At 41.2% G+C, this 23,242-nt stretch overlaps 1 protein-coding gene across 2 annotated transcripts in view; it reads right to left on the bottom strand.

The window, feature by feature from the left end:
- Positions 1-23,242, bottom strand: part of LOC124005584 (cyclin-dependent kinase 14-like) — a 274,642-nt gene that overhangs the window by 178,162 nt on the left and 73,238 nt on the right. For both annotated transcript variants that reach the window (XM_046314981.1, XM_046314983.1), the window contains 4 exons: positions 21,489-21,583; positions 19,116-19,195; positions 14,781-14,875; positions 11,432-11,494 (listed from right to left, as the gene is read on the bottom strand). In XM_046314981.1, the coding sequence (XP_046170937.1) occupies positions 11,432-11,494; positions 14,781-14,875; positions 19,116-19,195; positions 21,489-21,583 (333 nt within the window). The remainder of the gene's footprint in view (positions 1-11,431; positions 11,495-14,780; positions 14,876-19,115; positions 19,196-21,488; positions 21,584-23,242) is intronic.

The following is a 23,242-nucleotide window of genomic DNA, read 5'->3' as shown; positions in this document are numbered from 1 at the left end:
CCCTGGATTGTCCTGAACAGAATGAGCCTATGTTTGATCCACAGTATGAAATAAAAAGTACATTGTTTTCTTTAGGGATGTAGTGGAGTAAAAGTAAAAGTTGTCAAAAATATATATAAATAGTAAAGTAAAGTACAGATACCACAAAAAACAACTTAAGTAGTACTTGAAAGTATTTTTTACTTAAGTACTTTACACCACTGGTGTGGGCTACACACCTCGACTTGAAACTGTTATCATAGCCTTTTCATACATCTGTGTCACGGCCGTCAAAGGAAGAGAACCAAGGTGCAGTGTTGTTAGCGTACATTTCCTTTTATTTAAGATAAATGTCACCAACAAAACAACAAAATCCCCACAGGGCTAAGTGCCACAAAGTGATGATCCATGGCACAAAGCCTCCAGTGATGATCCATGGCACGAAGCCTCCAGTGATGATCCATGGCAGGAAGCCTCCAGTGATGATCCATGGCAGGAAGCCTCCAGTGATGATCCATGGCAGGAAGCCTCCAGTGATGGTCCATGGCACGAAGCCTCCAGTGATGATCCATGGCATGAAGCCTCCAGTGATGATCCATGGCACGAAGCCTCCAGTGATGATCCATGGCACAAAGCCTCCAGTGATGATCCATGGCACAAAGCCTCCAGTGATGATCCATGGCACAAAGCCTCCAGTGATGATCCATGGCACGAAGCCTCCAGTGATGATCCATGGCAGGAAGCCTCCAGGGATGATCCATGGCAAGAAGCCTCCAGCGATGATCCATGGCACGAAGCCTCCAGCGATGATCCATGGCACGAAGCCTCCAGCGATGATCCATGGCACGAAGCCTCCAGCGATGATCCATGGCAAGAATCCTCCAGCGATGATCCATGGCACGAAGTCTCCAGTGAGGAGTCATGGCACGAAGACTCCAGCGACGGTCTCCAGTCCGGAGCCTCCAGCGACGGCCTCCAGTCCGGAGCCTCCAGCGATGGCCTCCAGTCCGGAGCCTCCAGCGATGGCCTCCAGTCCGGAGCCTCCAGCGATGGCCTCCAGTCCGGAGCCTCCAGCGATGGCCTCCAGTCCGGAGCCTCCAGCGACGGCTTCCAGTCCGGAGCCTCCAGCGATGGCCTCCAGTCCGGAGCCTCCAGCGACGGCTTCCAGTCCGGAGCCTCCAGCGAAGGCCTCCACTCCGGAGCCTCCAGTCCGGAGCCTCCAGGGACGGCCTCCAGTCCGGAGCCCCCAGCGACGGCTTCCAGTCCGGAACCCCCAGCGACGGCCTCCAGTCCGGAGCCCCCAGCGACGGTCTCAAGTCCGGGGTCGGCGGCAAGGGTCCCCAGTCCGGGGCCCACAGAGAGGGTCCCCAGTCCGGGGTTGGCGGCAAGGGTCGCCACACCAGAGGCGCCACCAAAGCGGGGTGAGCCAGAGGTGGAGCGGGGTCTACGTCCCGCACCAGAGCCGCCACCGTGGATAGATGCCCACCCTCCCCTATAGGTTCAGGGATATGGGGGGGGGTATGGGGGGTGTATGGTTCTCAGTCAGGGACAGCTGTCTATCATTGTCTCTTATTGGGAACTATACTTAGGCAGCCCTTTTTCCCACCTGTGATTGTGGGTAGATGTCTTTGTTTGTGGCACATAGCCCTTCAGCTTCACGGTTGTTTTGTATTGTTTTTTGTTTTGTTGGCGTGATTTCAAATAAAAGAAATATGTACACTCACCACGCTGCTCTTTGGTCCAATTCTTTCGACGGCCGTATCAATCTGTTGAATGTTGTCTGTTTTATACACCTCTGCTTTAACTTTTACATCAGTGTTCAAATGGAAAGGTTAACGCTGTTTGATTTAATGAAAAGATATTGGAAATAAAGTTTAGAGTATAAGATGTGGCCAGTAAAACAGTGGATTTCATCATCTGAGTCCAGATATTAACCGTATCTGCCAGTGAAATAGACTCCAGGCTGGGCTCTATTGTCTGATATTTACATTCATTTACTACAGGATGAGACCATGCATCATACTAACAGCATATAATGGGTTATACACATTTCTTATTCACATTGAATATTTGCACACAAAAACACAGAACAAAGGGGAAACATACAGTGGCGAAAACAAGTATTTCATACACTGCCAATTTAGCAGGTGTTCCTACTTACAAAGCATGTAGAGGTCTGTACTTTTTATCATAGGTAGTACACTTCAACTGTGAGAGACGGAATTAAAACAACTATCCAGAAAATCACATTGTATGCTTTTTAAGTAATTAATTAACATTTTATTGCATGACATAAGTATTTGATACATCAGAAAAGCAGAAATTAATATTTGGTACAGGAACCTTTGTTTGCAATTACAGAGATCATATGTTTCCTGTAGTTCTTGACCAGGTTTGCACACACTGCAGCAGGGATTTTGGTCCACTCCACAGACCTTCTCCAGATCCTTCAGGTCTCGGGGCTGTCGCTGGGCAATACGGACTTTCAGCTCCCTCCAAAGATGTTCTATTGGGTTCAGGTCTGGAGACTGGCTAGGCCACTCCAGGACCTTGAGATACTTCTTATGGAGCCACTCCTTAGTTGCCCTAGCTGTGTGTTACGGGTCGTTGTCATGCTGGAAGACCCAGCCACGACCCATATTCAATGCTCTTACTGAGGGAAGGAGGTTGTTGGCCAAGATCTAGCTATACATGGCCCCATCCATCCTTCCCTCAATACGGTGCAGTCGTACTGTCCCCTTTGCAGAAAAGCATCCCCAAAGAATGATGTTTCCTCCTCCATGCTTCACGGTTGGGATGGTGTTCTTGCGGTTGTACTCATCCTTCTTCTTCCTCCAAACACGGCGAGTGGAGTTTAGACCAAAAGGCTCTATTTTTGTCTCATCAGACCACATGACCTTCTCCCATTCCTCCTCTGGATCATCCAGATGGTCACTGGCAAACTTCAGATGGGCCTGGACATGTGCTGGCTTGAGCAGGGGGACCTTGCGTGCACTGCAGGATTTTAATCCATGATGGCGTAGTGTGTTACTAATGGTTTTCTTTGAGACTGTGGTCCCAGCTCTCTTCAGGTCATTGACCAGGTCCTGCCGTGTAGTTCTGGGCTGATCCCTCACCTTCCTCATGATCATTGCCTCACGAGGTGAGATCTTGCATGGAGCCCCAGACCGAGGGTGATTGACCATCATCTTGAACCTCTTCCATTTTCTAATAATTGCGCCAACCGTTGTTGCCTTCTCACCAAGCTGCTTGCCTATTGTCCTGTAGCCCATTCCAGCCTTGTGCAGGTCTACAATTTTATCCCTGCTGTAATTACACAGTCTTCTGGTCTTGGCCTTAGTGGAGAGGTTGGAGTCTGTTTGATGGAGTGTGTGCACAGGTGTCTTTTATACAGGTAACGAGTTCAAACAGGTGCAGTTAATACAGGTAATGAGTGGAGAACAGGAGGGCTTCTGAAAGAAAAACTAACAGGTCTATGAGAGCCAGATTTCTTACTGGTTGGTAGGTGATCAAATACTTACATCATGCAATAAAATGCAAAGTAATTACTTAAAACTCATACAATGTGATTTTCTGGATTTTTGTTTTAGATTCCGCTCTCACAGTTGAAGTGTACCTATGATAAAAATGACAGAACTCTACATGCTTTGTAAGTAGGAAAACCTGCAATAATATGTATATATTTTCATGTTGCCAATTGCCAATTATTTTATTTTATTTTGTCTCTTTTGTAAGCATGTGTAATCATTGGTTAATTCCAATGCATACTGACTGATTTGGGGCAAAGACCTAATTTGAAAAAAGACATGTCATTCCAATAGATGTATTTTGTGTTCACATTACTTATTCAAACCCTATCAATAGTGAATGAGAGTCCAATCACACACAGTCATGCTGAACTCAACATCACAGAGAAAGCCAACCCCTCGAAACACAAACCTCTAAATCTTCATTGCACCTGAGGGGATAATTAATGAAGTATATTAATTGAATGGAAACCTTGGGAGTCATTGAGAAAACCTCTGAAAGCAGCACTTTACTATATACAGGGGGAGTGAGTTTAGCTGAGCAGTGAGTGAAGGAGAGGTAGGATAGTATGTTAAATGAGCTGAGAAGACACTGACGCTCCCATCTGCCAGCTACTGTTCCCCTGCCGCCCTGTTCCCCGTAGTAGTTTATCCCAGAAAGCATCTGGGTAGTACTGTCTGTCTTAATGTGGCATGTCATTACTGCATTATCTACACACATGATTAGGGTACAGAGAGAGGGAAAGGAGAGGAGGTGAAGGGAAAGAGTAGGAGAGGGAGTAGGGAACTTAGGTGCAGAATTTGTTGAACCTTTTTGGATATGCGCCTTTGTGATGTTATCATTGCATTATACTAACCTCATTTATCAATACTCCACCTGACATTGATACTACACTTGACATTGAGGAATAATGCAATGAGGGTAGCTCCTCTTGTACAACATGCTGTTTATAAAGGATTGTGAAGGTCAACCAATGCCTGCCAGGTAAGGCTGGGTGGTATACCGTATTTACCAAACATAATTAGCTATACAGCCTGATAATACCAGTGACGGTGTAGAACCAAATCAGCATGTTGTTTGTGCAACAGTATCTTCTAAATCGGGTATTCCTAAATTGGGGTATGCGCAATGCTGTCAGGGGTACACCAAATAAAAATGTGATTCACATTCTAGACATGTTCAAACAGTACATTTCTATTTTCCAACGGGGCTATACATTTGGGTGAGTTTTTTCTCTCGCCTGAGTAGCCTTGTTTCGATGCCAAAGATAAAATGAACCCATCTAGTGTTCTAATAACAACACAATGTCAAATACAGGTAGCCTAGTCAAATGATTAACATCCAATCACATTAACCGTTACTCTCTCGCGGGAAACCTTCACTCTTGCGCAGTTAGAAACAAAACATAACAATTTGAAAAATAAACCACAGGAGTTGTTTGAGCGAGAATAAAGTTATTGACCATCAAAGTTATAAAAAAAGTTATGTTAATGGAGGGTCAAATAAGGAAGACATCCTCTTCCGAAACCACTGGAAACTAGGACAACAGGAGAGGATATATTTAAAGTACTCGACAGCATTGTGACATCAAATGTACTTTGGTGGTCAAGATGTGTTGGTATCTGTACTGATGGCGCAAAAGCCACGACAGGGAGACATAGTGGAGTGGTAATGCGTGTGCAAGATGTTGCTCCCGAGGCCACTTGGGTACACTGCAGCATCCACCGAGAGGCTCTTGCTGCCAAGAGAATGCCTGACAGCTTGAAATACGTTTTGGACACTACAGTGAAAATGGTTAACTTTGTTAAAGCAAGGCCCCTGAACTCTTGTGTATTTTCTGCATTATGCAATGATATGGGCAGCGCTTTTACAACATACAGAAGTGTGCTGGTTATCAAGGGGCAAAGTATTGACACATTTTTTAAAATTGAGACGAGCTTAAAGTTTTCTTTACTGACCATAACTTTCACTTGTCTGACCGCTTACATGATGACAAGTTTCTCATACGACAGGCCTATCTGGGTGATGTTTTTTCTCGCCTGAATTATCTGAATCTAGGATTACAGGTACTCTCCGCAACTATATTAAATGTGCGGGACAAAATTGAGGCTATGATTAACCTCTTGTGTGTAGGGGGCAGTATTTTAATGTTTGGATGAAAAACATACCCAAATGAAACTGCCTATTTCTCAGGTCCAGAATCTAGAGTATGTATATAATTGTCAGATTAGGATAGAAAACACAAGTTTCCAAAACTGTCAAAATATTGTCTGTGAGTATAACAGAACTGATATTGCAGGCGAAACCCTAAGGAAAATCCAAAGAGGAAGTGCCTTCTATTTTGAAAGCTCCCTGTTCCATTGCATGCCTTCCCTCCATTTAAAGGGATATCAACCAGATTCCTTTTCCTATGGCTTCCACATGGTCTGAAAAGTCTTTAGACATAGTTTCAGGCTTTTATTCTGAAAAAATGAGAGAGAAAGATCACAACACGTCGTTGGATGGCTGGGTGCCAGCAGCATTTTGCATGTGGAGGCAGCTTGGAGCAGACATGTTCTCTCTCTCCTATTGAAAATGCTACGGTCCGGTTAAAATATTATCAATTATTTATTGTAAAAACAACCTGAGGATTGATTATAAAAAAACGTTTGACATGTTTCTACGAACCTTACAGATACTATTTGGAATTTTCGTCTGCCCCGTAATGACCACTCGAGCTTGTGGATTTCTGAACATAAAGCGCCAACCAAATGGAGGTATTTTGGATATAAAAATAATCTTTATGGAACAAAAGGAACATTTATTGTGTAACTGGGAGTCTCGTGAGTGCAAACATCTGAAGATCATCAAAGGTAAGCGATTCATTTTATTGCTTTTCTGATTTTCATGACCAATCTACTTTGCTGCTAGCTGTTTGTAATGTTTTGTCTGCTGAGAGAGATGTCTTTACATATATGCTTGGATAGCTTTCACCGAAAAGCTTTTTTGAAATCTGACATGCCAGGTGGATTAACAACAAGCTACGCAGTGTTTGCTTTATTGCACTTGTGATTTCATGAAAATTAAATATTTTTAGTAATTTAATTTGAATTTGGCGCTCTGCAATTCAGCGGATGTTGATGAAAATGATCCCGCTAAAGGGATGGGTGCACCAAGAAGTTAAGAAATTTGAGATAATTTTCTGTCTGCATTAACAAGGTCATGACAAAGGTCATTCCATAATTTTTTGTGTGCAAATTAACTCAAGTTTACGGACAATGTCAAATGTGATATAGCGACATACCTGAGTGAGCTGGGTGTGCAATTACGCAGGTACTTTCCCAAAACAGACAACACAAACAACTGGATTTGTTATCCATTTCATGCTCTGCCTCCAGTCCACTTACCCGATATCTGAACAAGAGAGCCTCATCAAAAATGCAACAAGCGGTTCTGTGAAAATGTTATTTAATCAGAAGCCACTGCCAGATTTCTGGATTGGGCTGCGCTCAGAGTATCCTGCCTTGGCAAAGTGCGCTGTTAAGACACTGATGCCTTTTGCAACCACATACCTGGGAGAGTGGATTCTCCGCCCTCACTAGCATGAAAGCTAAATAAGGCACAGACTGTGTGTGGAAAATTATTTAAGACTGAGTCTCTGTCCAATACAACCCAATGTTGCAGAATTATGTACATCCTTTGAAGCACACACTTCTCATTAACCTGTGGTGACAATGCTTGATGAACAAATAAGGTTTTATATGTAAGATGGCTAAATAAAGAGCACAATAATTGATTATTATAATATTATTATTTGTGCCCTTCCCACGAGCTGGGTTGTGACAAAAACTCACACTCATTCTTATGTTTAATAAATGTATTGTATAGTGTGTGGGGCAGGCTTACGGGACTATGAAAAGTCTGGGAACCACTGTTCTAAATCAAAGAGGAATACTAGAAGCATTGTCTTAAAGAGGCTGTGAATTCTTTCAGCTTTTTGTTAAAAACCACGCAAAATTTCAACGTCCTGCTACTCATGCCAGGAATATAGTATATGCATGTGATTAGTATGTGTGGATAGAAAACACTCTGAAGTTTCTAACACTGGTTAAATCATGTCTGTGACTATAACAGAACGTGTGTAGCAGGCAAAATCCCAAGGAAACCTGTTCACAAAAAAAAAAAATAATAATATCCCTCCGCCAGTCTCTGTATTGTCTATGGCAAGGGAAAATAGATAGGGACGAGTTTACAGTTCCTACAGCTTCCACACGAAGTCGCCAGTCTTGGCAATTGGGTTGAAGTTAATCCTTGGTGAAATGAGAAATAGGCACTTCCTGTCATCGAGTACACCGGGGGAAGTTATGAAAGAGAGAATATGGACCATGATTTCAAGACTTGCTGCTATTGAATACAGATCGCCCCGTGATCAATTTGATCGATTATTAACGTTTACTAATACCTAAAGATGGATTACAAACTTTTTGTAATTAAAAAAATGACGTTGAGTTTTGAAAAGGTGCTTTTTCCTGGATCAGACGGGCTTCATAAATGGACATTTTGGGTATACATGGACGGATTTAATCGAATAAAAGACCCAGTTGTGATGTTTATGGGCTATATAGGAGTGCCAACAAAGAAGCTCGTCAAAGGTAATGAATGTTTTATATTTTATTTCTGCGTTTTGTGTGGCGCCGGCTACGCTAATTATTTTGTTTACGTCCCCTTTAGGTATTTCAGGGGGTTGCATGCTATCAGATAATAGCTTCTCATGCTTTCGCCAAAAAGCATTTAAAAAATCTGACATGTTGGCTAGATTCACAACGAGTGTAGCTTTAATTGAGTACCCTGCATTGTGTGTTTTAATGAAAGTTTGAGTTGTATCGAGTACTATTAGTTGTCACTCTGAAATTTCCGCTGATGTTGATCCCTGTACAGGGACAGCTAATTAACTACATGAAGTAGCTTAGAGAAAACATGACATGTAGCCAAAGATTATAGGATTCCCTAGGAAACACTTATCAACACTTTGGTTCCTACCCTGTCACAATAACTCCTCCCTGGCATTTTTATTAATTGTCATGTCAAACAACACTGTATTCAAAGTGCTCAGTATTATATTCTAACTTTTGAATTCGAATAATCATTATATTTCCATGATTCCATCAGTTCACCCATGTGTTTTGCTCTAAATCGCAATTCAAATTGCAACATTTGGTTAAAAATAAGGCCGAGGTTGTTTTCCCATATCGTGCAAGCCTACGTTGTGCAGGAAATGCAGAAATGTATGGAAATGATGAAAATGATTATCAGTTGAAGTTGAATTGAACAGTGTTAAACAATCAGAATGGAGAAAAACTCATTAAAATCACTTAGAATGTATATGTTGCTACTCTCTAGGGTCACACAACCCATACAGCAAGTTTACAGATTTTATTATTCAAAAACATGAAATACCATGAAATACTGTCATGCCGTCCTTTTTTGGTATTCCGTGATATGATATTTTGGCCATATTGCCCAGCCCTACTGTCAGGGGTGTCAGTTTCACATCCGTCTATTTGGCTCTCATTAAGAGAACCCCATTCAGCTGACAGGATATAATCACATCAAGAGCATCACTGACTGGAAGGTTGTTTTGGGTGATGTCATACAGAACAGACAGTTCTATTAAATAATAGGTAGAATATTAAAGGAGAACACTGTAATCAAATAAGTGTATGGGTAAAGGTACATGTTCTGTACTACGCTCTCAGAAGGAGTACTGTAATAAGACACGCTCCAAACAACGCAAACACTTCTCTCTGCTGGCCAGGCTGACTGATAATTGCATTAGCTAGTGAAGGTCTAAGTGTTTTCTGCTAGGTTAATGCTAATGTTATCCAGCCATATCAGACAGCACACACTCTAATAGCTTTTATGTCTCTGATTATTCAACAGGGAAACACACACACACACACACACACACACACACACACACACACACACACACACACACACACACACACACACACACACACACACACACACACACACACACACACACACACACACACACACACACACACACACACACACACACACACCATAGAAGATATGTATCTTCAGTCAGAAGCTGTTTTTTTCTGAAATAACCTCAACCAGGGAACAAAAACAATTTGAAACCCCATCTGTCATCTGATTGACACACACACACACAAACACAGTCTTGTACAGCTAACCTTGTGGGGACTCACAAATCAGTCCCATTCAAAATCCTATTTTCTCCAACCCCTAAACCATACTCTTACCCTAACCTTAAACCTAGCTCCTAACCCTTAATGTAATTCTAACCTTAAACCCCCTAGAAATAGCATTTGATCTTGTGGGGACTAACAAAAGAATAGTTAAAAACACACACACACACACACACACACACACACACACACACACACACACACACACACACACACACACACACACACACACACACACACACACACACACACACACACACACACACACACACACACACACACACACACACACAAGCCACTTTCTCTGTTAATCAGGGACACTGTAATGAAGGGAATGAATCTCCAGCAAATTGTCTGTCTACTCCTCACTGGTTACAAATATAGCTATTATACCCTCCATTTACAGTTAACACATACTGGAGTGTCTCCGGCTCTTGACACACAAGAGCACCGAAGAGTGGCACATTGGCAAACAGTTCAATACGCCATGCTGCCTCCATCTTGATTTTGATTGTTGATTTTAACGATTGGTCCGGGTCTGTGTTTCTGGTTGTGCCTCAAATGGCACCCTTAAGGACCCTGGTCAAGAGTAGTGTACTACATAGTGCATAGGGGGCCATTTGGGACATAACCTCTGCCTTCACATAGTCAGTTTGTTTTCGTTTCAGCTGCCAGGTCATTAGAGCTCCTCTATACTCTGCCTGTCCTCCCACTAGGGAAAGACTGGTTCTGGTTCCTCTCTCTCTTCCTCTCCATCTGTCCTCCCACCATGGAGAGCATTATGGCTAACACTAGCTGCTGGCCCTTTGGGTAACATACATATGTCTGTCTCTGTCTCTGTCTCTGTCTATTTCGTTAAGTCTGTCTCTAACTCTACCTTCTAGTCCAGTTTGGACAGAGGAAACATTTATCACAATGTCAGTGTCAGAGGACATTCATCTACAAACAAATGCCTCTCTTAAAGTATTTCAAAGGCTACATGTTGACACAGTGAGGACACATGTCCTGGCCTGTCGTACACCTGGGACTCTGTTTGCATCCCAAATTATAACATATTCCCTATATAGTGCACTTTTTTTTGACGAGGGCCCATAGGGCTTTGGTCAAAAGTAGTGCACTATATGGGGAATAGGGTGCCATTTGGGACACAACATATGTTTACAGATTAAGAGGTGGAAGCAGGTTTTTTCCCCTGACACCCTCTCTGGGAATAATCCTCTATTATTAATACACGCATTTCAATGAGGCAGGCGGTCGGTGGTCAACAGGATAAATACATTACTTATGGAAATCCTTAGTGACAATATTAGGTATGGAGTGTTACATAACCCACGATGCCTGAACTCACCCCCCCCCTTCTCATAGGACTCCTCTACACAACACCCCCCTTTCACACCATCCCTCCCATCCTCCGTGACCCCATTCACTCCATCACTCTCCCTACCTTCTCCTCATCCTCAACACACATCTACACAGAGCCACAGGAAAACATTGCTACTCTAACAGTGTGTGTTACTCCTCAACGGTGTAGTTCATTGAAGTAATTTAAGCAAGCCTACAGGACACTGCTCCTATCTAACCATGTGTGTGGGCATCGCTCCTCAGCATTGTCACTGTAAAAACTGTAGGATTCTATGACATATTAGTGATGCTCAGGACAGTGCTGTTTACTGTAGTAATATACTCATGATAATGAGCAGCAGTCTTACCTTCACGTTGTCTGGATGCAGTCCTCCTGGGTGCCTGTCCATGTACTGGCACAGGTCTGTGTGCTGTCAGGGAGAAGAGAGGACCGTTAGATTACAATATGTCTAAATAAAGACACATAAAATCATAAAAACAGATCACAATACAATGCTTTGCAATGAACCAAAAATAAGTCAATATGAAAAATCAAGTTAAAATATGTTTGTATAAATGTATTGATGCTGTTCAGTATTTGAAGATATTCATCTGAACTGTAAAAGCAGCAGAGAGAGGTTCTTGGCAATGAGGATATTGGCTTTTTGTTAATTGTGTTGCTTGTCTTGAATATACCTTGGTTGGAATGTGAGCTTGGTTTTGTGGAAGGAAAAATCAGCTAATGGAAAAAAGTTATTGGCTTTCATAGCTTTTCCCTTGCTATTCAAAGCAACTCTGACCTACTGTCATCCGTCCATGATAAAATATCAGTAAGGCGCCAGGCTGGAGACACAAACTCAATTGAATTGCAGCAGACTTCACTCGCAACATCTATTTCTTCCCCAGTCTGTCTCCCCTGTCTGCGGATGAATGATATCCGGTCTATATCAACAGAATGATCCACAGAGGGAACCTTTGGTACAAAGCCCTTAATGTGATTGTATGGAGGGATGAGATAGGGAGTGACACTGTCTGTATGTCTTTAGGTGCTGTATGTAAGCAGAGTCGTCTGTCCGTCCGATCGCGGGAGAAAAGACGAACTACGCTGATCTGCACTTCACTGATTTATTCTGCCAGCAGACCCGGGGCGCACACACACACACACACACACACACACACACACACACACACACACACACACACACACACACACACACACACACACACACACACACACACACACACACACACACACACACACACACACACACACACACACACACACACACACACACACACACACACACACACACCACAGCTCGTGGGGCTGGGTGATATTTGCGTACCCCCACTGCTCCTTGCACCGTCAGATATAAATGTGTTCCCTTTCATGAATAATTCAACCAGACGCTCAAACAAGCTTCAGCCATGCCTGCCCACCTTACTCAAAACCTGCTCTCCCTCTCTCTCTCCCTCCCTCCCTTTATCTCTCTCTCTCTGTCTTTCCCTCTTTCCATATCTTTCTCACCCCCACTTTCTCTCCATTTCTTCTCTCTCTCTCTCTCTCTCTCTCTCTCTCTCTCTCTCTCTCTCTCTCTCTCTCTCTCTCTCTCTCCCTCTCTCTCTCTCGGTCCCGCTCGCTCCCTGTCAATTGTCATTACCTGCTAGATGAGGAGAATGAATTGATTTGGCTTGGTGTCGAGCCTTCTGTATATGAAAGAGTCTGGAATTACAGGTCTGAACACAGCAGAATAGAACAGCATGAAACTGGCTGAGCTGCAAATAATAAACTGTCTCCACACCAACGACACCACACAGATCCACAGTGTTGCATTACCCATTCTGTCAAATATACGCTATCCACTCTGTCCAACATTCACAGTGAGAGAAGGGTGTTCTGTCATAATAAAGACAGATCCTTGTCAACCGTGTCCACTTACAGACAGCATCTACTTGAATATATATACTTGGAATTGGTTAGCTCTTACATTTGCACATGGAGCAGAGAAACAGTACTGAAAGACCTCCACAAACCCCTTTATCCAGCCTGACCTCTGTTCTCCAGGTAATCAAAATGTACACCTTAAGGCCAGAGAGCATTCTCGTTAGAATCCCTACAACCAGCTACAGACTGCCCAGGGCCTGGTTCTGTCATCTCTCAGAGGATCTGGTCAGAATGTATTACCAGGAGCAGATGTTCCCACTGACCCTGCTGAACCATGCTGTTTCTGACCAACAGGGGGCCACACACCAGACTAGCGTACATACAGTACGGTATCAGAGCTGGCTCTTGATCTCATGCACCAGGCCACATAGCATGGATGAAAACAAACATGGAGCGGGATTATTTAGTAGGTTATTCTGAGAGACGGCTGGGTCTTGTATTGCATGGTCTATTGGAGTAATGCTGAGCAGAGACTTACTACTCCTAGAGGTTGGAGATTGGTATTCTGGCTGGTTTGAACTTATCAGTGGATGTTATCCATATGCATATATGTCAGCAGTAACAGGCCACACTACTCCACAGCAGAGTGAGGGAACTCCTGCTGCTATTGCTGTCCACAGCATGTGTGTGTGTATCTGCGTGTACATGTGCCTGCATACGTGTGTGTGTGTGTGTGTGTGTGTGTGTGTGTGTGTGTGTGTGTGTGTGTGTGTGTGTGTGTGTGTGTGTGTGTGTGTGTGTGTGTGTGTGTGTGTGTGTGTGTGTGTGTGTGTGTGTGTGTGTGTGTGTGTGTGTGTGTGTGTGTGTGTGTGTGTGTGTGTGTGTATGCGTGTGTACATGCATGTGTATGTGTGCTATGGAAACCTACAGAAACAGCAACCCTCAATTAAAATGTTCCCCCATGAAGCCAGGGCTGGGTTCAAAGCTGGGCATGAAGCTGCCATGCCACTCGTGGTTAGGCCACCATTCTATGGCACTCAAATCACCGTTTCTGTTAAAGCCTGGAGGAAAATATCCCAGGCTTGGGTTCTGTTTTTAACAGGCAAGACTAAACATTACTAAACGTTCCACCATCTTATAAACAAATAATCTGTGTGTAAAACTAGCCAGAGCTGTAACGGCCGTCGTGGGTGGAAGAAGGTGAGGAGCAAGGTGCAGCGTGGTAAGTGTTCATGATTTTTAATAATAATCAAAACTGAACACTGAATAACAAAATAACAAAGAAACAACCGAAACAGTTCTGTCTGGTGCAAATACACAAAGACTGAAAACAACAACCCACAAAACACAATCAGGGACAATGATTGACAGCTGCCTCTGATTGAGAACCATACCTGGCCAAACACAGAAAAAGAAAATCATAGAAAAACTAACATAGACAACCCACCCAACTCACGCCCTGACCATACTAAAACAAAAGACAAAACAAAGGAACTAAGGTCAGAACGTGACAAGAGCTCATGTCTCTTTGGGACTGGGATTAAATAAGTCAATGGCAATAACTGAAGAGTGAGAGGTCAAATGAATCAAACCATAAAACAGGTTAGTTATTCTATTTCTACAATGAAACTGTGGCTTTTTGAAATTCAACTTAAAATACATTTTACACAAATCAAATATCTTGATCCTCTACTGCTGACTCACATATCCAGTTGGCACTGTAACACTCACCATATACTCAAATACCTGTTCTAAGCTAGCCCTGTAACATGATGTACTACAGTACCCATGATGCTCTGTGCAACATATCCAGATGGCTCTCTGACACTCACCACATACTCAAAGACCAGCGTCAGGGTTTCCTTGGTGTGGATGATGTCATGGAGCAGCACGATGTTGGAGTGCTTCAGACCTTTCAGAAGAGACGCTAGGAAAACACAGGATACAGTATTATTATCATGATGAAGCAGTTACATGCTAAACTACCATCAGTATTACCATTTATTTACAATATGATAAAGAAAATAATAGAATAGAATATAGCCTAACATAATAGAATAGAATGGAATACAGCCTAATATAATAGGATACAGCCTAATAGAATAGAATACAGCCTAATATAATAGAATATAGGTTATTATAATAGAATAGAATATAGCCTAACATAATAGAATATAATATAGCCTAATATAATATAATAGCATGTAGCCTAATAGAATAGAATATAGCCTAGCCTAATAGAATATAATAAATATAACCTAATAGAATAGAATAGAATATAGCCTAACATAATAGAATAGAATATAGCCTAGCATTATAGAATAGAATATAGCCTAGCCTAATAGAATAGAATATAGCCTAGCATAATAGAATAGAATATAGCCAAGCATAATATAATAGAATATAGCCTAGCATAATATAATAGAATATAGCCTAGAATAATTGAATAGAATAATTGAATAGAATATAGCCTAGCCTAATTGAATAGAATATAGCCTAGCATAATAGAATAGAATATTGCCGAACATAATATAATATAATATAGCCTAATACAACAGAATAGAATATAACACAATAGAATAGAATATAAACTTTTAGAATAGAATAGAATATAGCCTAGTATAATAGAATAGAATATAGCCTAATATAATATATTCTAACATAATAGAATAGAATATAGCTTAGCATAATAAAATAGAATATAGCCTAATAGAATATAATAGAATATAGCCTAATATAATAAAATAGAAAAAGCCTTATATAATAGAACATAGCCTAATAAAATATAATATAATAGAACAAAATATAGCCTAGCATAATATAATAAAATATAGCCTAACATAATATAATATAGCCTAATAAAATAGAATAGAATATAGCCTAAAATAACATAATATAGCCTAATAGAATAGAATATAGCCTAACATAATAGAATAGAATATAGCCTAGCATAATATAATATAGCCTAACATAATAAAATAGAATAGAATATAGCCTAAAATAATATAATATAGCCTAATAGAATAGAATATAGCCTAACATATTCAAATAGAATAGCATATAGCCTAACATAATAGAATAGAATATAGCCTAGCATAATAGAATAGAATATAGCCTAACATAATAAAATAGAATAGAATATAGCCTAAAATAATATAATATAGCCTAATAGAATAGAATATAGCCTAACATAATAAAATAGAATAGAATATAGCCTAAAATAATATAATATAGCCTAATATAATAGAATATAGCCTAGTATAATAGAATAGAATATATCAAATCAAATCAAATCGATTTGTCACATACACATGGTTAGCAGATGTTAATGCGAGTGTAGCAAAATGCTTGTGCTTCTAGTTCCGACAATGCAGTAATAACCAACAAGTAATCTAACTAACAATTCCAAAACTACTGTCTTATACACAGTGTAAGGGGATAAAGAATATGTACATAAAGATATATGAATGAGTGATGGTACAGAGCAGCATAGGCAAGATACAGTAGATGCTATCGAGTACAGTATATACATATGAGATGAGTATGTAAACAAAGTGGCATAGTTAAAGTGGCTAGTGATACATGTATTACATAAGGATGCAGTAGATGATATAGAGTACAGTATATACGTATGCATATGAGATGAATAGTGTAGGGTATGTAAACATTATATTAGGTAGCATTGTTTAAAGTGGCTAGTGATATATTTTACATCATTTCCCATCAATTCCCATTATTAAATATAGCCTAACATAATAAAATGGAACATAGCCTAATAGAATATAATAGAATAGTGGATGGTAATAGTAAGAATAGAATAGAACCGAAATTATTAGAAAATAATAGAATGGAATGGAATGAAATTAAAGGGAATAGAAAATAAAATACAACTATAGAATAGTTACTAGCAAAAACATAGCAATCATAGATCTCACTGCTTTAAAATGGAGTCAATGTAGTTACTGTGAAATAGTTATATAACTGGTTTCAATTTGCCACCAACTTTTTGAGAGTAGAAACATTGAGACAGAGAGTAAAGAGAGAGAGAGTAAAGAGAGAGAGAGAGTAAGAGAGAGAGTAGAGAGAGAGAGTAAAGAGAGAGAGAGAGTAAGAGAGAGAGTAAAGAGAGAGAGAGTAAAGAGAGAGAGAGTAAGAGAGAGAGAGTAAAGAGAGAGAGAGTAAGAGAGAGAGAGAGTAAAGAGAGAGAGAGAGTAAAGAGAGAGAGAGAGTAAGAGAGAGAGTAAAGAGAGAGAGAGTAAAGAGAGAGAGAGTAAGAGAGAGAGAGAGTAAAGAGAGAGAGAGTAAGAGAGAGAGAGAGTAAAGAGAGAGAGAGAGTAAAGAGAGAGAAAGAGAGAGGGAGAGCGAGAGAGAGCGAGAGAGAAAGAGAGAGAGGGTAAAGAGAGTAAAGAGAGTAAAGAGACAGAAAGCCAAAGCCTTGGGGAGGGACCATCACTCCCATTATTTGGGATGCAAAGCTCTGTGTCTATTGTGTCAGCTTGCGGGCCGGGCGTGAACAGAGCAATTAGTGGTAATAGTCAGCGTCGCTCTAAACCCTCGCTGGAGGAGCCGTGCTGCGCTGTTTCAACTGGCGGCTACGGAGGGAGAGAACACTTCACACAACGCCTTTTCATGTGTTTGAAAGATGTGATCTGAGGCACTACGGCTCCACCTCTCCCTCCACCCATTACTGAGGAGACACAATCACCACAGCTGGGCCAAACAAACAGTTGTCAGAAATCTTATCTCGTTAAGAGCTAAACAACACAGGGAACGGTCTCATTTAGAACAGAGAGCGGGAGCGGCATATTAAGTGTGTTTTTATTATGAGAAACCTAAATGGGATTTTCAGACTGTTGCGAATGTGATTAATTTAGCAAACAGCAATTCTGTTTCAAGGGCACAGCGAGAGAGAAAACCAACGGCATCCTGATTTGCAGAGCACACAGCACAGAGCCATTGTGCATTAACACCTAAAGCACTGAAACCCCTAAAGATCAAAGGCAATGCTCCTCTCACGCATATCTGTCCTAGTGGTATAGACACGAGCTACCTCAAATGCTGCTGCACAAATTTAGGTAAAGATCTATATGGTCTATCCCTCCCTCCCTCCTGACACACAGAGTCTGACTGTGTTGGTAGTGTTATTGTGTGTGCCCATGCTCACACACATGCACGCCTAGATACATGCACGGATGCGCACATGCATGCACTCACGCACTCATACACAAACACACACCTGGGTCCTCTCTCAGGGGTGTAGGTATTGCTTTCAACACCGCCCTGTAATTCTGTCCACGTTTCCACTCTGGGAGCATCTCGGCCCAGTAATCGCTGAATTAGTTAAATTTCAAAGTGCTTTTCTGATCTGCTCACCGGGGGAGAGAGGGATGGGGGAGGAAGGGAGGGAGGGAGGCCGGGGTGGGGATGAGGAGGAGTGAAGAGTGGCTGGTGCATAGCTCTCAGCTCAGTTCATCAGCCCAGGATCCCACAGATCAAACAGCGAGAATCGTTTTCTCATCTAATTTTCTCATCTAAATGAAGCTCCAGCCCAGCCAGACCCGGCTCTGCCTGTGGAGGTGAGTCTGCCACATATTTCTCACACCCACCCTCACATTCAGGAACCTCCAAGCCTTCTAGCCACTCAGCTCCAGTTAGCCAGAACACCAAAGACTGCTAGCCGACCTTCACACAACTTGACCTGCTGTGACACACGGCCAGGGACCAGGAGAAAGCACCCTAGCGCCAAGAACATCCCTCTGAAGTGATTTAGTCCAGCGCCATGATGGAACGCTATGCAGACGAATAAGGTAGACATGGCCCATGGGAGGGGTTATTGGTTTTCATAAGGCTGAAACTCAGTCAGATCCTTATCTAACTAACACCAGAGGCAGTTTTATCATTGGGCTGTGCTGGTAAAGGCTTCAGATTTGGCTTTTCTAGATGAAACATTTTCTGTTAGAGACGTTAGCTCCCCTCTCTCTGACAACCCTCTGAACTAACAGTCACCATTACACAAACAACAAGTCCACTTAACCCAAGTACCTAGAATAACAACACTTAACGTTATCTTCAAACTCTTCAAGTCCAATTAAAGTGAACTCTACAGTATTTAGACTGTACAGGAGCCTAATCCTAATGTAACCCTTCAGGGTGTGACAGAGACCCACCTTCTCTGATGGCGGTGAACGGTGTCCCCTCCTCCTCCTGCAGACGAATCACTTTCAGGGCTACCAGCTTGCCGTTCACCCTGGCAACAAGAAGATAAGGCACCCCAACACGTTACACTTCATCCCATGAAAAAAGGACTCAATAATGAGGCAGGCAGTGAATGGAGAGAATGGTAGATTTCTGTAAGTCAATGAAAAGCAATTTAGGAGCACTGAGGTGAGACTTAGTAGAAGACCAGAAGATTAAATAAAATGAACCTCACCAATCAAATCCATTGTAGTGAAGAAAAACACATACAAAGTAACTTCATTAGAGTGAAAAATTACCTCAATACATTTCAATCCATTTATGGCTATGACATTTTTATTTGCTACATTTTAATTATCAGAACCTTGGAAATTTTACCGCGATGCACGAACAGGAAAAAAGGAGAATAACAAAACAATAACTCTTAAACAATCGTTAAATAATTCCATTCCAAAGTGATTTAATAAAACAAATTGTATTTCATGGTTGGGGAGTGCAGATTTGTTATTAGTGTAATATGGAAAATAAATTAATATGGAATATGGACAGTAATTGTTATTATCCATAACCACTTTACTGCTTCATGATTACAAGCAGCTATGTGCATTTCAATTGGTCATATACAGTTATGTGCATTTCAATTGGTCATATACAGTTATGTGCATTTCAATTGGTCATATACTGTTATGTGCATTTCAATTGGTCATATACAGTTATGTGCATTTCAATTGGTCATATACAGTTATGTGCATTTCAATTGGTCATATACAGTTATGTGCATTTCAATTGGTCATATACAGTTATGTGCATTTCAATTGGTCATATACTGTTATGTGCATTTCAATTGGTCATATACAGTTATGTGCATTTCAATTGGTCATATACAGTTATGTGCATTTCAATTGGTCATATACAGTTATGTGCATTTCAATTGGTCATATACAGTTATGTGCATTTCAATTGGTCATATACAGTTATGTGCATTTCAATTGGTCATATACAGTTATGTGCATTTCAATTGGTCATATACAGTTTTGTGCATTTCAATTGGTCATATACAGTTATGTGCATTTCAATTGGTCATATACAGTTATGTGCATTTCAATTGGTCATATACAGTTATGTGCATTTCAATTGGTCATATACAGTTATGTGCATTTCAATTGGTCATATACAGTTATGTGCATTTCAATTGGTCATATACAGTTATGTGCATTTCAATTGGTCATATACAGTTATGTGCATTTCAATTGGTCATATACAGTTATGTGCATTTCAATTGGTCATATACAGTTATGTGCATTTCAATTGGTCATATACAGTTATGTGCATTTCAATTGGTCATATACAGTTATGTGCATTTCAATTGGTCATATACAGTTATGTGCATTTCAATTGGTCATATACAGTTATGTGCATTTCAATTGGTCATATACAGTTATGTGCATTTCAATTGGTCATATACAGTTATGTGCATTTCAATTGGTCATATACAGTTATGTGCATTTCAATTGGTCATATACAGTTATGTGCACTTCAATTGGTCATATACAGTTATGTGCACTTCAATTGGTCATATACAGTTATGTGCACTTCAATTGGTCATATACAGTTATGTGCATTTCAATTGGTCATATACAGTTATGTGCATTTCAATTGGTCATATACAGTTATGTGCACTTCAATTGGTCATATACAGTTATGTGCATTTCAATTGGTCATATACAGTTATGTGCACTTCAATTGGTCATATACAGTTATGTGCACTTCAATTGGTCATATACAGTTATGTGCACTTCAATTGGTCATATACAGTTATGTGCATTTCAATTGGTCATATACAGTTATGTGCATTTCAATTGGTCATATACAGTTATGTAGGAAATGCGGAAAATGCAGTGCAGTCAAAAACATGATTTTCCTGTGTTTTATATATTATATATATATATATTTCCACACTTTAAGGATGGAATAATACTGTGAAATTGAAAATTATTATCATGCCCTTTTAGTGTAAGAGCTGTTTGAAAAGACCACCTGAAATGTCAGTCTATTTTGGTGGGATGGAGTTTTGCCCTGCCTGGTGACATCAGGCGGTAAATTAGTTAAGTAACCAATAAGAAAGAGAGAGTTCCAAACATTTCCCCTCCCCACTCAGACCACTCCCAGACTGTTCTAGCACAATTCCTGCTTGAGAAATGGCGCTTTGCTCAGAAGCCTTTTTGAAAACCATTTTAACTGAAAACAATCACACTAAGGTATTTAATTGTTACCCAGAAAGTATTTGACATTGAGATAAAAACAGCTCCATTGGATCTTTATATTAACATTGTTTAGGCACTCACTTGCTTTTCCCTTTGTATACTGTGGCGTACGAGCCTTCTCCCAGCTTCTCAAGCTTCTCATAGGAATCCGCCTTCCCGAACTTGGGGCTTGTGGGCTGAAACAGAGGGAGAGAGAATATAATTCAGGAAAAGAGACCAATTACAGTAGAGAGGACTCAGTTTGGGTGTATTAAGTGAGAGAGCAGCCTTAGGGGCAATCTATATCTGTGTAGACTATGGAAGCGCCACAGCACTTGGGAGTCTGGCTGATGCATTGTTACCAAACAATAATGTTAACCCTAAGAAAGCTACAATACGTGCTATTTCCCAAGGAGGGACATGGTACGGTAGATGTTGTGGTTTGTGGTTCAAGAGGCCTAAAGACAACAACACCAGAAACACTCTGTAACACCACACTTCTGACCCTGCCGGCACACAGCCTGTAGAAAAATGGCACGGTCTGTTTCACTGGTTTCTACTCTGGATGATGGAAAGCTTCCAGTCATCCAGGAAATGGGTTGTGTAGGATTTCACACACAGAGACTCTGTAATGAAGGTCTGGAGGAAATATCTCTGCTGCAGCAAGCAGGACCGAACACCATTGAAAGAAAAAAATGTGTAGTATGTGCTTCGTTTATCTCAGAAGATCTCAAGAGTATATTGCTTTTAAGCCACTTCAGACCCCTATTCCACACTTCTCTAACTCATTTTTGTATTTTTAGAGTTCATTGGTAAGACAACAGTGCAGAAGGTGTACGCTATGCAGGTCCAAGCATTTTATTTTAATAAACGAGTTTTGGCTGCATGGTATTGACAATCAACTGTTGAATGAATATATGATGGGTCCTGTCAGTGTTTGAATGAAGATGGTACCCATTCTATCATTGGAAAACAGCAGGTAGGTCCTATAGAGGTGGAACAAATCCTGTCCGTGTCATGTTTCTCTCGAAGCGTTCCATGGGGATCATGAAGGATCATGGGACGGTGACAGAGGTGACACCAGTCAGATGAATTAAGGCCACTGAAGGCAGACCTGGCTCTCAAGAGAAGACAGGCTATGTGCACACTGCCCACAAAATGAGGTGGAAACTGAGCTGCACTTCCTAACCTCCTGCCCAATGTATGACCATATTAGAGACACATATTTCAGACACAGACCCACAAAGAATTTGAAAACAAATACAATTTTGATAAACTCATATCATTTGGGTTTAATACCTGGCCATGGTAACAGGAGAACAGAAGACACAACAAGCTACTGGATCGGTTTCATAATAGTGTGTCATGTTTAGGGCCTGTTCGATTTGATCCACTCTTACTAATGTTACAGACACACTTCTCAATTATTTACGTAAAGGAAATAAGAAAGAAAGAAAGACAGACAGACAGACAGACAGACAGACAGACAGACAGACAGACAGACAGACAGACAGACAGACAGACAGACAGACAGACAGACAGACAGACAGACAGACAGACAGACAGACAGACAGACAGACAGACAGACAGACAGACACTGTGTGTGTGTGTGTGTGTGTGTGTGTGTGTGTGTGTGTGTGTGTGTGTGTGTGTGTGTGTGTGTGTGTGTGTGTGTGTGTGTGTGTGTGTGTGTGTGTGTGTGTGTGTGTGTATTCGAGTGACTGAGAGAGCGAGTGAGTGACTGAGAGAGTGAGTGACTGAGTGAGTGAGTGAGTTAGTTAGTGAGTGCGTGAGTACAGGGTGTGTGTGTGTGTGTGTGTGTGTGTGTGTGTGTGTGTGTGTGTGTGTGTGTGTGT

This window comes from Oncorhynchus gorbuscha, linkage group LG19 (genome assembly GCF_021184085.1).
Source record: "Oncorhynchus gorbuscha isolate QuinsamMale2020 ecotype Even-year linkage group LG19, OgorEven_v1.0, whole genome shotgun sequence".
NCBI classification, from domain to species: Eukaryota; Metazoa; Chordata; class Actinopteri; order Salmoniformes; family Salmonidae; genus Oncorhynchus; species Oncorhynchus gorbuscha.
Note: the sequence above shows the minus strand (reverse complement) of the source record. Positions and strands in the feature narration are given on the sequence as shown.